The following is a 16,413-nucleotide window of genomic DNA, read 5'->3' on the forward strand; positions in this document are numbered from 1 at the left end:
GAGTGGATGGGGAGTGGGGAAGCATCTGTGATCGGAACTGAAACTAGCTCTCAAGCAATAGCAGCTGCCCTGAGCAAGCAAGAGCCGCCCCCCACCCCACCATTGGCCCCGAGACAATGATCAACCTGACCTTCACTGCCCACCTGCGTGGACCCACCAGCCTTGGTCCCACATTTTCTTCATATAAACCTGGACATATTCTCCACCCTTTGGAGATAGTCTGAGATGTTAGTCTGCTGGCTTCCCAGATGGCGGCCTCACTGAAATAAATCCCTTTCCTGTTTCACCAGCACTTATCTCTCTACCTGTGGATTTTATCAGCAACGAGTGGCCAAACCTGGTCTGCTTGGGATCCCCCAGAGCCAGGTGCTCGTGTACCCCTGTGCCCTAGCTACAGGTTCATAGAATTGAACCCACTGGACTGAGTCATAGAGTAAGTGTTTCCTGAATTGCATAAGAAACTGACAAAGGGTCTCACCAAGTGGTTGAGTATTTTACACTCCCACCAGCAAAGTGGTAGCATTTTAATGGCTTCATATTTTTTCCAACATATGACATTGTGAACCTAATTTTGGCTGTTCTACTGGGCACGAGGTAGTGTGCTGAATATTGACGACTGTTGTGAACATCCTTGCATTCTTTCAAGTGCTCAACATTTCCCAGTTAAGTAGGATGTGAGTTCTACATTTTGTGTAGATGACCCTTATTCAGTTGCAAAAGTCTCCTTCTAGTGCCAGCTGGCTGAATGATTTCTATCACAAACAGGTGTTGGATTTGTCAAACGCTTCAACTAGACCTATTTGTGAATGATATGTGTTCTTCTTTCTCTTTTATTCTATTAATAAAGAAAATTTATCAATCCATTTCAAATATGAAGCCAAGTTTATTTACATATCACAGAATTCTATTTGCTAATACTTTGTTATGGATTGTTGTGTCTGTGTTTGACACGGGAGCAGAAGGCTAGCTGAGGACAAAGCAGAAGCTGACCCTGAAACAACCCCCCACCTCCGGGGTGGGACATGTGTGTTATTCTTCCAGGAAGCTCCCAACTGTCTTAATATCATCACTTTACTAGAGGGGAAAACAGCCTCAACAATAGCAAGGACTCCAGTAGACTGTGAGTCTTTAACATATGAAAATCCTTTGAAACCTCCTTTTTCCTTACCTCCCCTAATTCCCATGTATATAATCAGCTACCCCTCACAACTCCAGCATGGCCACTCTTTCTGCCCAGGAGTCCTGTCCCCATGCCTTAATACCACCACCAATTTGCACCAAAGACATCTTAAGAATTCTCTCTCCGTCATGGGCTCCAGATCCCACCGCACCAAACCTCACCTCCAAAACCACATTAATAGAATTGCTTCTAGGCAGTAGAACATGAGCAAAAGTGATAGGCCTGGCTCTCTAACCACCTCCCCTGTGAGATCCTCAACACTCTCTCCCCCTTGCCAGTGGGAAGCGATCTTGAAAGTCCTGTGTTGAAGATAGGGCAGCCCAGTCCCCATATCACGACCCAGAGGACAACTACCTGTTGGTCAGTCTTGAACAGGAAAGAAAATAAACATCTATCCTCTTGGGGTCTTTATGCACTTATTAGGTAAAAAACAGGACAGGCGCGTTAAATGATGTAAAGATGTTAGGGTTCAAAGCCAATGGCCAAGAAGGAATTCTTGAGCCATCTTTGGTGCAAAAAGGTGGTTTTAATAAAGCAAAGAGACAGGACCCTAGGGGAGGAAGAGCCACACTGGGGTTAGGAGGCCCATTATATACTTTCAAATTGGGAGAGGATTAGGGATAGCGTAAGTGTCTAAGGAATTTTGGAAGCAAGGTTTCTAGGACCTTGAGGGGGCTAGCTGCTGTTGAGAAAAGGTCACTTATCACCATCTAATAAAACCTTAGTCACGAGACAGTTCAGATGTGTATCAGGTGGGTGTGGGCATTGCGATTGGGGATGGTTGCCAGTACCTTAGGAGACAGAGATAAAGGAAGTTTCCAAAGGAATTTTTATGTTAAGGCAGATTAACAGATCCTGGGGGTCAGGTTAAGGTTGCCTTTTACCCTCAACAGAGTATCAATATCAAGGTAGCTGAGCTCCTACAGGAATGTCACTCTGCCTGTTGCAAGGACTTGTCAGCGGGTTGTAGGTAGTAAAGAAATTGAGTTTTTCTTTTGCCTTTGTTTCCCACTTCATTAAATACTAACAGCCAGGCCACTGAAGTACAGACTGAGTTAATCTTTGCCTGAAAAGACTAAACAACCAGACAATCATGAAAGAAGAGCTCTCAAGATCCTGGGGTCAGGCAGGAAAGAGAGTAAGGCACTCTTCCAGTCCAAGCACTTCATGCACAGGGAACAATTTTAAAGGAACTACTGCTTTAGTCCAAGAGGCCCAAGTACTCTCCAGCCCCATGCTTTGTCCTCAATGTCCCTCCTATCCCAAGGCCTCCCTTCCCGGCACAACCCACCACCCTGCGAAGCCTTTCAGGTCACTCTTAACAGGTGGGTTCACCCCGTCTCTTCTCCTGCCCCAAAGCCCGGAGTCTGTGACCCCACTGAACCATCTACCTCAAGCCTCCTTAGGGCAGCGATCTGCAGCTCGCTCCAGGGCATGCCTAACCCCACCCAACACTGGTCCCCTGGGTTGAACTTTGCTGGTTTACCAAAATTCAACAGGGCGGGAACGAGGCAAGTGCACAAGTATTTCTAATATGGAAACAGAGTGTGGAGAGGAAGTGTAGGGACGTGGTTCAAAGACACCGTAAGGGTGCAGCCCCCACCCCAGTCCCAGGAAAAGCTTCCGCGGGGCGGGAGTGAGAAGGCCCAGACTCCTGGAACCGCGGGCACTCAGTTTGTCTTCCCCTGTCAAGGGAAGGAGTGCCTAGCAGGAGCCACCTGCCCGCAACCCACAGGGACAATAAAGGATCCCATCACTGCCGGTGACACCGGAACCATCTGAGGATCGTCGGGGTTCCGGAACTGTTTATTCTTCCCGGGAAGCAGAGGGGAGGGGGACCTCTCCGACCATCCCGGAGTCCGGGAGGGGTCTTCACTCAACCTCGCAACCCCAAAGAGGGTAGCCCCAGCGCACTCCGCGCACGAGGCCGCGGCGTGGTTGCCTTGGAAACGCTCACGTGCCTCCGCAGGGCTTTGCGGGCCTCGTAGTCCCCCAGCGGCTTCGCTCGGGCGACCCGCGCGGAGAGGGACTACAACTCCCAGGAGGCCGCGCGGAGAGGCGGGGCCGACGCGCGGTGGGGACCGGCCCCTTAGGCCTGAGGCGCGGGGTCTCGGCGGCCGAAGGATAAAGATGGCGACGCCGAGGCTAGGATCGGGGTCGCGCGGGCTCCCGCAGCCGCAGCTGCTGGTGCTGCTGCTGCTGCTCTTGGTGCTGCTGTTGCTGCTCGGGCCCTGGCCGGCGGCGGGTCACGGCGGCAAATATTCGCGGGAGAAGAATGAGCCCGAGTTGCCGCCGAAGCGCGAGCCCCCGAACTCCCCCGGCGGGGAGTTCCGCATGGAGAAGCTCAACCAGCTGTGGGAGAAGGCCCAGCGGGTGAGCGGCGGCCGGGGCCTCCCGTGACCCCGCGGGCCGGGGCGTCCCCGTCTCCTGTGACCGCGAGGGGTGGGGGCGGGGCGGGCGTCCCGTGTGTCCTGTGACCCCGGGGCTGGTGGGGCCCGGGGATGTCCCCTGTGTCCTGGGTAGCGGGCTCCGGGGCATCCTCTGTCTCCTGTGACCCAGGGGTCGGGGTGTCGCCTGTCTCCTGGGGCCAGCGGGGGCCGGACATCCTCTGTCTCCCCGGACACGGGGCGGGCGAGAGACATGCTGCGGGGTCGGGCGTCTTCTATCTGCAGGGCGATGGGGCCTGGGTCTCCTTTAGTCCTGGGGCTTTGTAGGGCCTGGTGCTTTCCTCTCTCTCGTTCTGGGGACCCGAGGGGCTTGGGTCTCCTCTGCTCGGGGGCACAGCTCAGGCTGGCCCCGTGATTCTTGCCTTGGTATGCAGATGCCATGGTTAGGGTTGGGGGTCCTTTGAGAAGGCTCTGAAACTCATCCTGGTCTTGTGAGACCTGAGCGGAGACCCGGGAAGTACTGTGGGGTTCTTCCACTTGGTGTCTTGACTTTCTGTGACATTATCTGGTTCCTCTTTGATAGAAGTGCTTCCGAGAGCTGTAGGCCAAACGGGAACCAGGGCTCCTTCTGCCTGGTCGTGTGGGTCTTATGACATCGTGACATGGTCAGTGTCGCAAAGCTGCTGAGCAGCGGGGGAGCAAGGGCTGTTCTCAGAGCTTTGGGAGTTAAGTGAAGCGGAGCCTCTGGGGGTGGCACCCACATGCACACTGATGGTCCCTGGCCGCTGTGCCCTGCCTCGTGTTCTGGTGTTACGGTGGGGGACATAGGATAGGGCTGGAGACATGTCCTGAGCCGGCTCACAGAGCTCCACTGCACTGCGCTCACACACGCAGTTCTTTGAGCTCCAAGCTCCTGTCGGGTTCCTCTCCTGACCTTGTGATTAGAATGTGTTGAGGTGTTGTCCTGGGAGGTGGGAGGGCCGGAAGAGGAGGGGAGACTGTGTTTCCCTTGTTCTCTGTGGGCCTCGTTCCTATGCTGCGGGTAGGATTTAGGAAGGGCAGGTCGGGGTCCTGTCCTGTTCTGTTCTGTCCTTGGTGCTGCCTTGCTGTGAGACTGCTCCCATGTAAAGGCCTCGACCTCACGGTCTCCCAGGGAGCTCCCCAGTATCCACCTGGGGCCAGCCTCCTGAAACTGTGCGCACAGTCGCTCTGCCTGAGTGCAGAGCCGTGGCTGAGGCAGAGGATTGAGTGGAGCCTGGTTCCCAGTGACTGTTTCACCACTTTGCTGAGATACAATTGACGTATAAAAAACTGTGCGCAGTTAGTACGTTCATCTTGGTGAACTTGACGGGAAGTATCCACCTGGGAAACCATCGAAACGTGTGGGCCGTGAACATGGCCCTTGTTTTGGAGGAGGCTTTCTTCCTGTGTGTTTGCTTGTCTCTTCATTCTCGATGCCTTACGTGACTGTTTAATATTGAACAGACTCTGCTCTGCATTTGAGTTCTACTGACTAGTCCGTTTCCTGTGAGGCATTAACGTTTACCTGGAAGAGATTGAAGGAGTCCAGAGAGGGAGTGCTGAGTGTTTGTCCGGAGCTGTCTTTGCCTCTTTCTCAATGGGACCTGACCGCCCCTGTGTCCGGGTGTTGCCACTGCAGGTGGCATCTGTGCTGAGCCCACCGGTGTCTGCATTTCAGCGAAAGGGCTGATGTTTGAGAGAGGCCCCGGGTAACTAGACCCCCAGGGGCTTCAGATGGGAGAAGCAGCGACTCACAGGGCCTGAGACCGTCACACAGTGGGCCAAGTCTGCAGCTCCGGGGCTCCTGACTGACTGTCATGTTGATCTCCAGCCAGGGCCCTGGGGAGGTGGACAGCTAAGAAAGTAAGAGGTGAGTGGGAACATTGCCTTGAGGTCCTCAGATCTGTCCCTCGATGGTGAAACTAGCTGGCAGGCAGAGAATACTCAGTCCCCAAGAGGGACACAGGGGCCAGTGCAGTGTTGCACTAACCAGAGGGGAGAGCTGGGAGCCAGGCCCTCCCAGGCCCTGGCTGTGGCTCTCAGTGCAGACAGGCCCTAGGCTTACAGAGGATAGATCCCTTGGATGCCTTGGTGTCCTGGGCAGACTGAGGGCCTGCCCTTCAGCTGCTCACTACACAGTGCCCTTTCTGCCCTTCCTGGAAAATCTGTATGCCCCAAACCACTGTCCAGTTCTTCTGCCCCGGGGATCCCACAGGTCAGGTGAGGCTGTGGCTCCAGCGTCCCCAGAGTCCTGGTGTTCTCCTGAGAGTGCCCACGGGGGGCATCCAGGCAACAGTGGGGCCTAGGACACAGCCTGGGAGGACAGGTGGGACTGTCAGCCTGGGTGCCCCTTGACGAGCCTAAGGCTTCTGGGTGGGGACACGCAGGAGTCTTCAAAAGGATGGGTTTGGGGCTCGGGAGAGGGAGTAGGAGCTGGAACACTGTGAGACAAATGCCTGCCCCAGGAGAGCCAGAGAGCCAGCAAAGGAGGGAGCAGCCCCATGGAGCAAGGTCGAAGAAACTTTTAGAAGCCTTAGGAGAGTTTCCTGCCCTAAGCCCTGCTGTTTATTTGGTGCCATCTTTTTACTCCTGAGGAACTTTCCCTGGCTAGTTTTCAAGCTGATGAAGGACGGGACCCACATTTTCTGGGCATCTTCTGAGAGGCCTAGCTGGAGCTAGGTAGGGTCACCACTATGACCCTTGTAGCTGTAAAAGCACGTTGGCCGCAGTCTCCCCAGCCTGTGTGGGTGGCAGGGGGCTGCTCTGTCTTGTAGCTTGTCCAGCAGCCCGCCATGGTATCTCTGGGTGCCGGGGGAGCGCCAGCAGGTCCAGCCACATGAAGACTGATGGAATGTTCTGGTCTGAGGGACCAGCTTGAAGCACTCCTGTTGGTCAGGACTGAGCTGACAGCAGTCAGCAGGAAAGGCAGGAGCAAGGCCCAGTCTCTTGGCCACTCTGGGCCTCAGGCCACTGAAGACAAGTGCAGGTCTCTTTCCGGCCTGAAGGCAGTGGGAGGGTGTGTGTGTGCTGCACTTAGAGCCTTTTGTCATTGTGTCATTAGCCAGTCCCTTGTGGGTGGGGCATCTGTCAGGCAGGTTCACAGACTGATCTTTTCTTTTCTTTTTTTTTTTTTAACAAGCTTTAGTTCACTTTATTTTTCTTGTAGACTGATCTTTTCTTAACGTGGAAGTTTGCCATAATTTAGTCCACTGTCCTCTGATCATCGTGATTTATTTTTTATTGTACTTACATGACACAAGGAGAAGGTGATGGTTTCCTCCCATGCTCAGCATTCACGTCCCTCCATCCTCACACCCCAATACCCGGGGCCCCACGAGTGTCACCGGAGTCCAGGTGGCTGGTGGGACGTCCCAGTGTAGGAGCCGGCCCTGTGGCCTTAGGTGGGCTCAGAGAGAGGGGCTGGCAGCCAGGCTCAGGCCACTGTTGGCGGGCAACCCCTCACAGACGTGGCATTTCTAGACCATGCCCAGCCGAGGAGCTCTTCCAGCGAGGCTTTAGAGTGGGCTCCCCGCAACCTTGCAAGCGGGGCAGGCCGCCAAGGGCTCTCCCGGGAACACGTGTGAGTTTTTACCTGCCAGGACCCTGCATCCCCCTGCTCGTCTCCTAGTCACCCCTCCGTCGGGTTCTCCATCTCCTGGGTGGTGCTGTTGACTCGTCTTGGGGCTGGTTGTCAGCATCGTATGCTCTCAATCCTAGCTTCAGCTTTCCCCCGTGAAGCTGTCCGAGCTCCATGCGGATCTGAAGATGCAAGAAAGGGACGAATTCGCCTGGAAGAAGCTAAAGGCTGAGGGCCTGGACGAAGATGGAAAGAAGCAGGCCAAGCTCACTCGCAACCTCAGCGGTAGCTTTCTTCTCTATTCAGCGCGGTAGGGGGGACGCGTGCTCGGCCCTGTGGCCCCGCAGTGGATGCAACGCAGTTTGTGGCAGGAGTCAAGTGGGGCTTCCCGGCTGCTGCCTGTGCCATGGCTCACTTCTGAGGAGCCGCCAGCCTTGGCCACGGCGGCCAGGCCATTTGGGGAGGCCCTTGGCCAATGGAGGCAAGTCAGAACAGGGGTAACCTGCATGTAGAACACACAGCACTCAGGGCCCTGCAGCTGCTGGGCCCAGAAGGGGGGGCCGGGGTCACCCCGTTGCCTGTGGTCCTCTGGAGGAGACAGTGGAGATGTTCCTAGGATCTGTAAATTCATGGGAAAGCAGATCTCACATCATCTGTAATGAAATAACTTTCTAACAGAGTGGAATGTATTGAGATGGGAAATAGTGAGCTGCTTGTTACTGTGGGTATTCAAGACAGAGCAGTTAGTCTGCCCAACCTCCCAGGATGCAAAAGACATGCATCCTCAGGATGGAGAGGCCTCTCAAGCCCCCTTCTCCACCTGCCTGTGGCACACACCAGGCGCAGGGCAGAACCCTGAGCTCACTGCTGAGGCGCCCCCATACCCTCCGTTTCAGCTGTGTCTCGGGGCCTCTCCCACACTGACTGCACTTGCCATCATCCTGTAGCGAAGAGCAAAGGGCAGAAGTCATGTCCCCGACCTGCCTGCTGGTGTCCCGGCCTGCCACCCTCCTGCCTGGGGATGCAAGCACACCCTCATCCATCCAAGCCTGCTGTAGCTCCCTGCAGAGTCCCCCCCCAATGGGACTGGAGTAGCCATGACTAGCTGGCTCCAGGTGTGGCTGGTCCTGGAGTCCACCTTGTAGCCCAACCACCATCCCGCATGCTCACGGAGCCAGACAAGGGCTTCCTCAGACGTGGCACCACGTGGAATGAGTGTTGTCTGTGATCCTGATCCCAAATGCTGTACATCCACACAGGCCTCTGGGAGGCATTTGTCCCCAGGCTCAGACAGACAATGGGTGCTGAGTGAGGATGAGTGATTGTCCGTGATTGAGCACAGCAGGGTTAACCCTGGGTTCTCTGACTCAGCTGCTGACATTGCTCCAGCCACCCTTCATCCCTCACCGTTAGACCTCATGAGATACCTCCAAGGTCTTCAGGCCACGTTGTGGACCTGCTTCTGGGTGAAGACGTAGGTCTACTGCTGTTTCATACGGCCTCGTTCTAGAATGTGATGAGACACATGACAAACAGGACAGGGTAGCAGAAGGGTCAGGTACATGGAGATGCGGGATCATTGCTCCCAGCTGGAATGCTTGGGGGCTACTCCAGAGGGCCAGGACAGGAGCCTGATCTGGAGTTACCCCTGAGGAAAGAAGGCTCTGGAAAGACCTGGAATCCTTGGTATGTCCTCCTTTCTGGAGAGAACCAATCCCCAGTGGATGGCTCGGGGCCAAGGCCGAGAGGAGCACGAGGGTGTAGAGAAGTCAGCCAGCTCCCGTCTCCCTCCCTGGACTCCTGCCACCAGCCCATGTCCTCGCAGGCAGGCCTGCCTTCCAGCCCAATGTCTAAGTCTGGGTTCCAAGTGGAGCCATCTGTTTCCTGCTTCCTAGGTGCCAGGGTCATGTGGCAGAAGACTCTGGAGACTGGGAAGCTGGAAGGCCACAGCAGACCCTCTTGAGCATTCGTCCCTCACTGGGCAGCTGGCTCTCTCCAGGATGTGGCCCATGTCCTCCCCATCTCCTCAGCTCCCCCCACCCCAGGACCGACCATTGACAAGGCTGAGCCACACTGAGGGGACCACAGAGTGCAGTGCAGTGGTCAGACCGGGACCGAGACGTGAAAGGGAGGACTCAGGTGTAAGCAGGGCCATGCCCCTGCTATGCACCAGCCCCGTGGGGAACAAACTGCGTCGGGTCCGCGGTGTCCGGACCAGTTTTGACAGAGGCCTCTGTCTCAGGATGGGTCATGCTCTATCTACTTGTGCCAGGCCCGGCATCCTCAGTGAGAGCAGCAGAGCTAGGCTTGTGCTTGTGGGGCCCCTTCCACTGGAGTGTTTGTCTCTGGCTCCAGTTCACACTGAACCCCAGCGGCTGGAATCTAGAACCTTCAGCCTTCCAGGCTGGTGAATGCACCCTGAGACATGTGTGATTTGCCCTCAGAGGGGTCCCGTGTGGCAGCAGACTTGGAAGACTGGGGCCAGGCCGAGCCCGATGACCTCGCTATCCCTCCGCCCTTCCTGCTCCCCCTCACTGGGACCGTTCGTGTGCGTGCAGTGCAGACTGGGGGGTCCGGCAGGCGTGGCCGGAATTGGAGTAACAACTCCTGTGTCTCTCCTAGTGATCCTGGCCAAGTACGGCCTGGATGGGAGAAAGGATGCCCGGGCCGTGAGCAGCAACTCCCTCAGTGACCCCACCGAGGAGGACAGCCTGGAGGACCCCAGGCTGGAAAAGCTGTGGCACAAGGTACCCTAGGCGCTTCCTTTGGGCCCTAAGACCTGTACCCTAGCGTTGAGGCTTAAGGGGGCTGCTAGGGGCTGCTTCTGCTTAAGAGCCTGTTTCTGGGGGGATCTTGAGGGGTGGGGTTTTCTTCTTGGAACCACAAGGCTGCTTTTCTGTGGTTGGGGCAGGGCTTCACTGCCTTGCCAGGGGGGCGCTTGCCCACTCGGAGAAGGAATCATGTGTGGCGGGGCGCTGTCAGAGCTTCAAAGGACCAGAATGGGCTGGACGATCTGTAAACGGCAAGGCTTATGGCAGCCCATGGGCCATGTGTTGTATGGTGTCCACTTGGTTTTGGAGTCAGAGCCTATATGCTCTCTGGTTTAGAAAGGTGTGCTCACGGGGCAGGTGTATGGGGGCTGGGCTCCTATGGGGTACAAAGTCCGGGTGGGTGCAGGCAGGCAGTGGCTTGATACGGCCACAGCGATTCACTCGCTCCACGGCCCTTAATCTCCCAGCTCCTGTGCAGGTTCTGCCTGGACCGCACTGAATTAGAATCAGAATTTGCACACCAGCCCATCATCCTTGGTCCAAGGGGAGAGGCTGCAGCAGCAGGGAGGGCGGGTCCACTGTGGAGGGGGCCCCGTGGCCACCGGGCTGAGCCCTAGGCCTGCGTTCTTTGTGAGTCACCACAAAGCCCCGCAGGGCAGGTGGATGACCACGTGGAGACTGGCCTGAAGTTCCCCCCCAGGAGGGGACGCTCCCCCACCCCACCTCCTTGGGGATCCTACAGCTCCCATTCTTTGATGGCTGTCACCTCTCCGTGGAGCCTGGTGACAGGTCCTGCTTCGTCCTGTAGTTGCAGGGTCATCAAGCAAGAATACAGGAGCGAGGGTCCTGCCCGATATGAGGAGAGCTCTGTAGCAACCCTCATGGAGTCCCGGCGTGTGGCCTGGGAGGGTCACCCCAGGGCGTGGGCTGGCTCCCAGTGTGTTCACTTCCCCCAGGCAAAGACATCTGGGAAGTTCTCCAGCGAGGAGCTGACCAAGCTATGGCGGGAGTTCCAACACCACAAGGAGAAAGTGCACGAATACAACGTCCTGCTGGAGACGCTGAGCAGGACTGAAGGTGTCCCTGCCCCGCCCTCCTGCAGGCGGCCCTGGGGGGGGTGCCCTCCCTCCCTGTGCACCCGGTCCGTGGGTGGGACTCCCCCATCGGGCTCATCAGGGAACCTCTGACAACATGAGTGTGTTGGTCAGACGTGGGACATGGGTCATGGGTTGCCGTGGCTGCCCTTCCCGCACAGACACAGATGCCACCCCAGCATGTTGTGTCACCCCCGGGGATGGGGGCATGGGGTCACAGGTGTCGGCCCGGGGTATTTCTGCTGCAGCAGGCGGGGTCCCCAGCATCAGCTCACGGCCACCCCTCTCGGCATCGGTCTCATGCAGAAATCCAAGAAAATGTCATCAGCCCGTTGGACGTGAGCCGCGTCAAGGAAGACATGCTGCACAGCAAACACGCGGAGCTCAAGGACCGGCTGCGGGGCATCAACCAGGCCTACGACCGCCTGCGCAAAGTCAGCCACCAGGGCTACGGCCCCGAGACCGGTGAGTGCATGGCAAGCTCCCTGCACTCAAGCATCATTGCCGTGTGTCCCATGCCATCCGTGACAGGGTCCGGGCCCCCCATGGTGGGCCGCTATCTGTCGTGCTCCCGCCCAAGGCCCGTGAAGGTATTGGGGAACACTGCGCAAGGCTGCCCCCCTTCTCAGGCTTCCTGCGCGCTCACATGGTCTCCAGCCTGAGCGTGCAGAGCGGGAGCTCAGCTGGTGCTTCTCCTGTTAGGGACACAGCAGGTCAGGAGACCTGGAGTCGGGGCTGACCGCTGCCCTGCGCCTCCCTGCCTGCACCCAGCCAGCTCCTGTCTGTCCCATGGTCTACCATATTCTACCAGAACATTCTCTATGAGCCTCTTGAGGTCCCTAGGCAGGAATGGGTCAGTGGAAGGAGGGGGTGCAGCACCTGACGGTATGCCTTGTGGGGTGGGGGCAGCTCTGACCAGCCTGCTCCCCGGTCTCCTCTGGGGAGGGAGGAGGGGTGAGTGGCCCAGGTGGGCACCGTCACGGCGTCTGCTCAGGAGTGCTAGCCAATGTCAACAGGTCCTTTTCATATGCTTTGCTTCGCTTTGGAGCCAGAAGGACAAGCAGTGGCTTAAACCTTAACCCAGAACTGTGGGTAGATTGACACAGTCCTGGCCCAGAGGCCCCAAGGAACCCTGACAGCTCCTGGTTCCCAGCACCCCTCCCCTAGCGAGGGGCTCTGCCACTGGGCCCCTCCGTTTCAAAGGTGCAGGCCAGCGAGAGTGTCGCCAAGGCCAGGTTCCAGTGATGCCTGGAGCCGCGGACTGCGCGTGCATGAGAACAGCCCTCCATTTGCTTCCAGACGGCATTGGACACCCACACGTGTGCGTGCAAGCACACAGCATGTCCCTGTGTATGTGTGTCCAGACGCTCACACTCGTGGTATCATCAGCCCCTGGGTGTCACAGGAGCCGCCACACATTCACCAGAACTGCTTTTGCTTTTCTGCCAGAGTTCGAGGAGCCCCGAGTAATAGATCTGTGGGACCTGGCCAAGTCCTCCAACTTCACTGAGAAGGAGCTGGAGTCCTTCCGGGTAAGGACGGTGCCGGTGACGCCACCTTGCGTTCTTTGGCAACACCTGTTGTCACACTTTGTACTAATGTGGAAAAGATTCTGAACCATGGTGTGAGTGGCAGACCAGCGTGTTCCTGGGCCTTTTTCCTATGTCCTGTGTCCCTTTGCCATGCTGGTTGGCGGCTGTGGGGCACCACCATGCCCGCATCTCTGTGGATGGTGCTGGCCTCTGGTGGATTGAGGGTCTGGCCCCGGGGCCGTTTGCTTAGCTTCGTTATGCTAGGTATGAGGACAGACAGCTGGGGTAGAAGCACACAGGTTGAGAACAGAGCCTGCATGGGGTTCTGTAGCGGCCCTGGAATTGAGGGCCTTTGGGCTGCTGGAGTGTCGCCTCCTGGGGGTTGTGCTGTAACCAGGCCGCTACAGCCAGTGGGTCAGGTCAGAATGACCCCTCTTGGCTGGAGGAGCCTGCCATGGGGGTTCCAGCTGGGGCCTGTGGAGGGAGAGGTCATTCTGTCATGTGGGTCCTGGAGGCCACTGCTGCGTGCACATACCACAGGGCCCACGGTCACAGGGGCAGGGAGAGAGGGTAGGAAAGGGGATAGCTGTGTAGTGGTAGGGGCAGGGGCCTCTGAGGGATCACTGGCAGGCAGGAGAGGCAGGACACTAAGACACAGCAGGGACACTGGTGACTGTCCAGCAGAGGTTCCTAAGTCAGCCTCCGCCGGGAGCTCAGCCCAGTTCACAGGGACGCATGTTGTCAGCCCTTGTGGTCCCCAGGTAGCCCACTTAGGCCCACTGGCAGTCTGGACAAGGTCACTGTTCAGCCAAGACCAGGCTGTCGGGGACCGGCCAGCAAGACCAACCCAAGAGCACCGAGCAGGTGGCTGGGGTGGGGTGGGGCAGAAAGGGCCGTGTCACAGAGCCGCAGTGAGATGGTGGCTGCAGCTGGTGGGACACAAGGCCATGGGGACAGCGGAGAGGACAGAGCAGTGTGGCTGTGGCTGAAGTCCCAGTCCAGTGTCAGGCTGGTTGTGGGCTCAGGGCAAGAGGGGATCAGGTTCACCAAGGGGCGGCAGCAGGCCCGGTTGCCAGACATGGGCAGGGGCCCCATGAAGGCTGGTCCACTCGTGATGGCATCTCTGGTGGGTTGGGTCGCTCTCTTTGTGTCCATGTGCACTGCTGTCTTGTCAGGGAGCAGCAGGGACAGCACCTGGAACTATCCCAGGCAGGGGGCACATTGAGGGGCTCGGGATGTGTGCCCTCAGAGGAGGCAGCGCCCGACTTCCCGCACTGAGCTCTGGCACCCAGCCCCAGGTGTGGCGTGGCCGCCCGGGTCCTGAGGGGTGGGGAGGTCGACTGGGGACCCCAGAGCAACACGAAGAGTCCACTGGGGGGACATTCATCTGTTTAAACATTCTAGGAGGAGCTTAAGCACTTTGAAGCCAAAATCGAGAAGCACAGCCACTATCAGAAGCAGCTGGAAATCTCTCACCAGAAACTGAAACATGTGGAGAGCTTCGGGGACCCAGAGCATGTGAGCCGGAACAAGGAGAAGTACGCCATGCTGGAGGAGAAGACCAAGGAGCTGGGCTACAAGGTGTGTGTGCCTTGGGGTGTCCCCTGGCCCCGCATGTGTGCTGGTCTTCCCCTGCTGGCAGCAGGTGGTCATGTAGAGCTATGGGACACCTGTGTTCCTGGCTTGTTCCCTTGGCCTAGTGACCCTGCACAGGGTATGCATATGAGGCAGTGGCTTTGGTACTCCTGCGTGTGCCCGGGAGGACAGTTCCCTGAGAATCCTGTGAGGTGTGTGTACAGGCCGTGTTTTCTCTTGTGGGAATGGGGACCGTCCCAGGGCAGCAGCAGGTGGCTCAAGCAGGATGGGCTCACTCCAGGGCTGGTCAGGCTGTTCGCGGTGACCCACAAAGCAGGTGCCCATCCAGGCATAGAAACGTGGTTGGCCTCCATGGGAGAAAGCAGCAGCAGGGCAGCACGGACGCTTGGAGTGGCCAAAGGACTCACAGTACAGTCTGGAAGCAGATAAGATGGGTCATCTCGAGAGAGAGCAAGGGAGGAGGGATCCCCTTGTGCATCTCACTCTGGAGCCACAGGGATGGACCAGTCATCCAAACACATGAAACTTTAGTGAGCCAAGGGGGTCTTGACCCAGGGGAGGGGTGCAGGGTCCAGGCCCACCTGGCTGCCTGTCGGGGAGGAGGCAAGCACCCCGCGTGGGAGGTCGGCTCCAAAGTGCCGCTGTGGGGCAGGAACCTGCAGGGGGAAGTCGCTGTGATGGGCAGGGACAGGCACAGGGTGGTCTCTGCCTCATTACCGTGGCAGAAATGCACGTGTATGGCACCCTCGGCTCCATGAGGCTGGGGCACTGGGCGGTTCCTGGAGGGGCCCAGCTAGATGACTTCTCTGTTCTCTGCCTCTGTGAGGGGCTGGGGTGGAAAACGTCTCTCCTTTCTGTCTGCGTCACCTGCCCTGTGCAGTGTTTTTAGCGGGTAGTGGTGGTCTAATGGCGAGAGGCGGCTTTCATGGTTGATTTCCTCTCTCCGGACGGCAGACTTGCCGTTCAAGAAAAGCGAGGCGTTCAGGTCCCTTCTAAGACCGCGCATCTAGTGATGTTGGGCAGGTGGCCGCTGTGCTGATGCTGGGCTGCTGTTTTCAGGTGAAGAAGCATTTACAGGATCTGTCAGGCCGCATCTCCAGAGCTCGCCACAACGAACTCTGAAGGCCGCAGGAGGCACCGGCGGGAAGAGGCGGGGTGCTGGGCATCTGCCTGAGCATGGCCCAGGGACCTGCGGTGGCGCTGGACACAAGACAGGACCTTGGACATGGCGTGTGGGGCCCGGCCGGGCATCCCTCACGTGGAAGGACTGCTTCCGATCCCCTGGGTGCCCGATGAGCCATGTATCAGACTCGTGTGAATCTGTCACTGCAAGTACCGTGTCTTTAAAAACATGTCACACGGTGTCAGTTGTCTGTGATGTGACCTGTCCCTCGGTGGGGTCTCTGCATCTGCATCTTGCTCCTCTTCCACCCCCCCACCCCCCATGTCTTTGCTGTGTGAGTGTGACATGGGCGGGGTCGAGGGCCTCCCAGGGCCACAGTCCCCCTGGTTTGACCCCCGAGAGCAGGGTGGATTGAATTTCGAAGGGAGGGGTGACCTCTGGCCCAGGCCTGCTGGGGGCTCATACTGACCCTGCTGGCATCTCCCTCCCCACCTCAGAGACCGGGCCGGGGCACTGAGGTGGGACAGCTCCATGGCGACTCTCCCCTGACTTCACTGCAGGTAGTCCATGTGGCGGTCTGATACAGTTCCCAGGTCTGAACCTGGAAGAGGCTTGATCCCAGCACCGCACTCAGCAGTGACCCCGTCTCAGCCTCAGGTGTTGGGACCCTCCAGACACAGCTATCCCATGAGCTGTTATTCTAAGAATCAAGTCCACGGGGGGGCATGCCAGGACCCCATGTGTCGGGATGCAGTGAGACCAAGCATGAATGTGTCCCTCCTCTGTGGGCCACTGGGCTCAGGGCAGGCCTTGCTGCCGTCCTCTCCAGCACCAGAGCCTCACCCTAGGCCTCCACATCATGCCTGCCATCAGCCTGGCTGTTGTGTCTCTTATGGCCAGGCCTAATGAGCAGGGCAGGGTGATGGGCTGCTCAGAAGGTGGCCCAGGACTAGAGAAGGGCTCGCTATCGGGCTTCTGCAGAGCTTCCTGGGGGCTCCGAGCTCTGGGGCACACGCTCCTGTTCTCTGAGTGCCCCTGTGTGGGGTGCAGGGCCTGGGAGGAGGTCGGGCCCAGGACAGGGAGACCAACAGGACAGGACACTTGACTCCATTTACCATCTCAGGAACTGACG

General features: G+C 57.8%; 1 protein-coding gene across 1 annotated transcript; it reads left to right on the forward strand.

Moving 5' to 3' along the window:
• Positions 1 to 3,278: 3,278 nt before the first annotated feature.
• LRPAP1 (LDL receptor related protein associated protein 1) lies at positions 3,279 to 15,525 on the forward strand. The gene is made up of 8 exons (XM_044267877.1): positions 3,279 to 3,553; positions 7,306 to 7,450; positions 9,788 to 9,912; positions 10,893 to 11,013; positions 11,337 to 11,495; positions 12,480 to 12,562; positions 13,967 to 14,143; positions 15,218 to 15,525. Exons 1-8 carry the CDS (start codon positions 3,311 to 3,313, stop codon positions 15,278 to 15,280), a joined length of 1,116 nt encoding a protein of 371 aa, XP_044123812.1. The 5' UTR covers positions 3,279 to 3,310; the 3' UTR covers positions 15,281 to 15,525.
• Positions 15,526 to 16,413: the final 888 nt, after the last annotated feature.

This window comes from Neovison vison, chromosome 11 (genome assembly GCF_020171115.1).
Source record: "Neovison vison isolate M4711 chromosome 11, ASM_NN_V1, whole genome shotgun sequence".
Lineage (NCBI taxonomy): Eukaryota > Metazoa > Chordata > Mammalia > Carnivora > Mustelidae > Neogale > Neogale vison.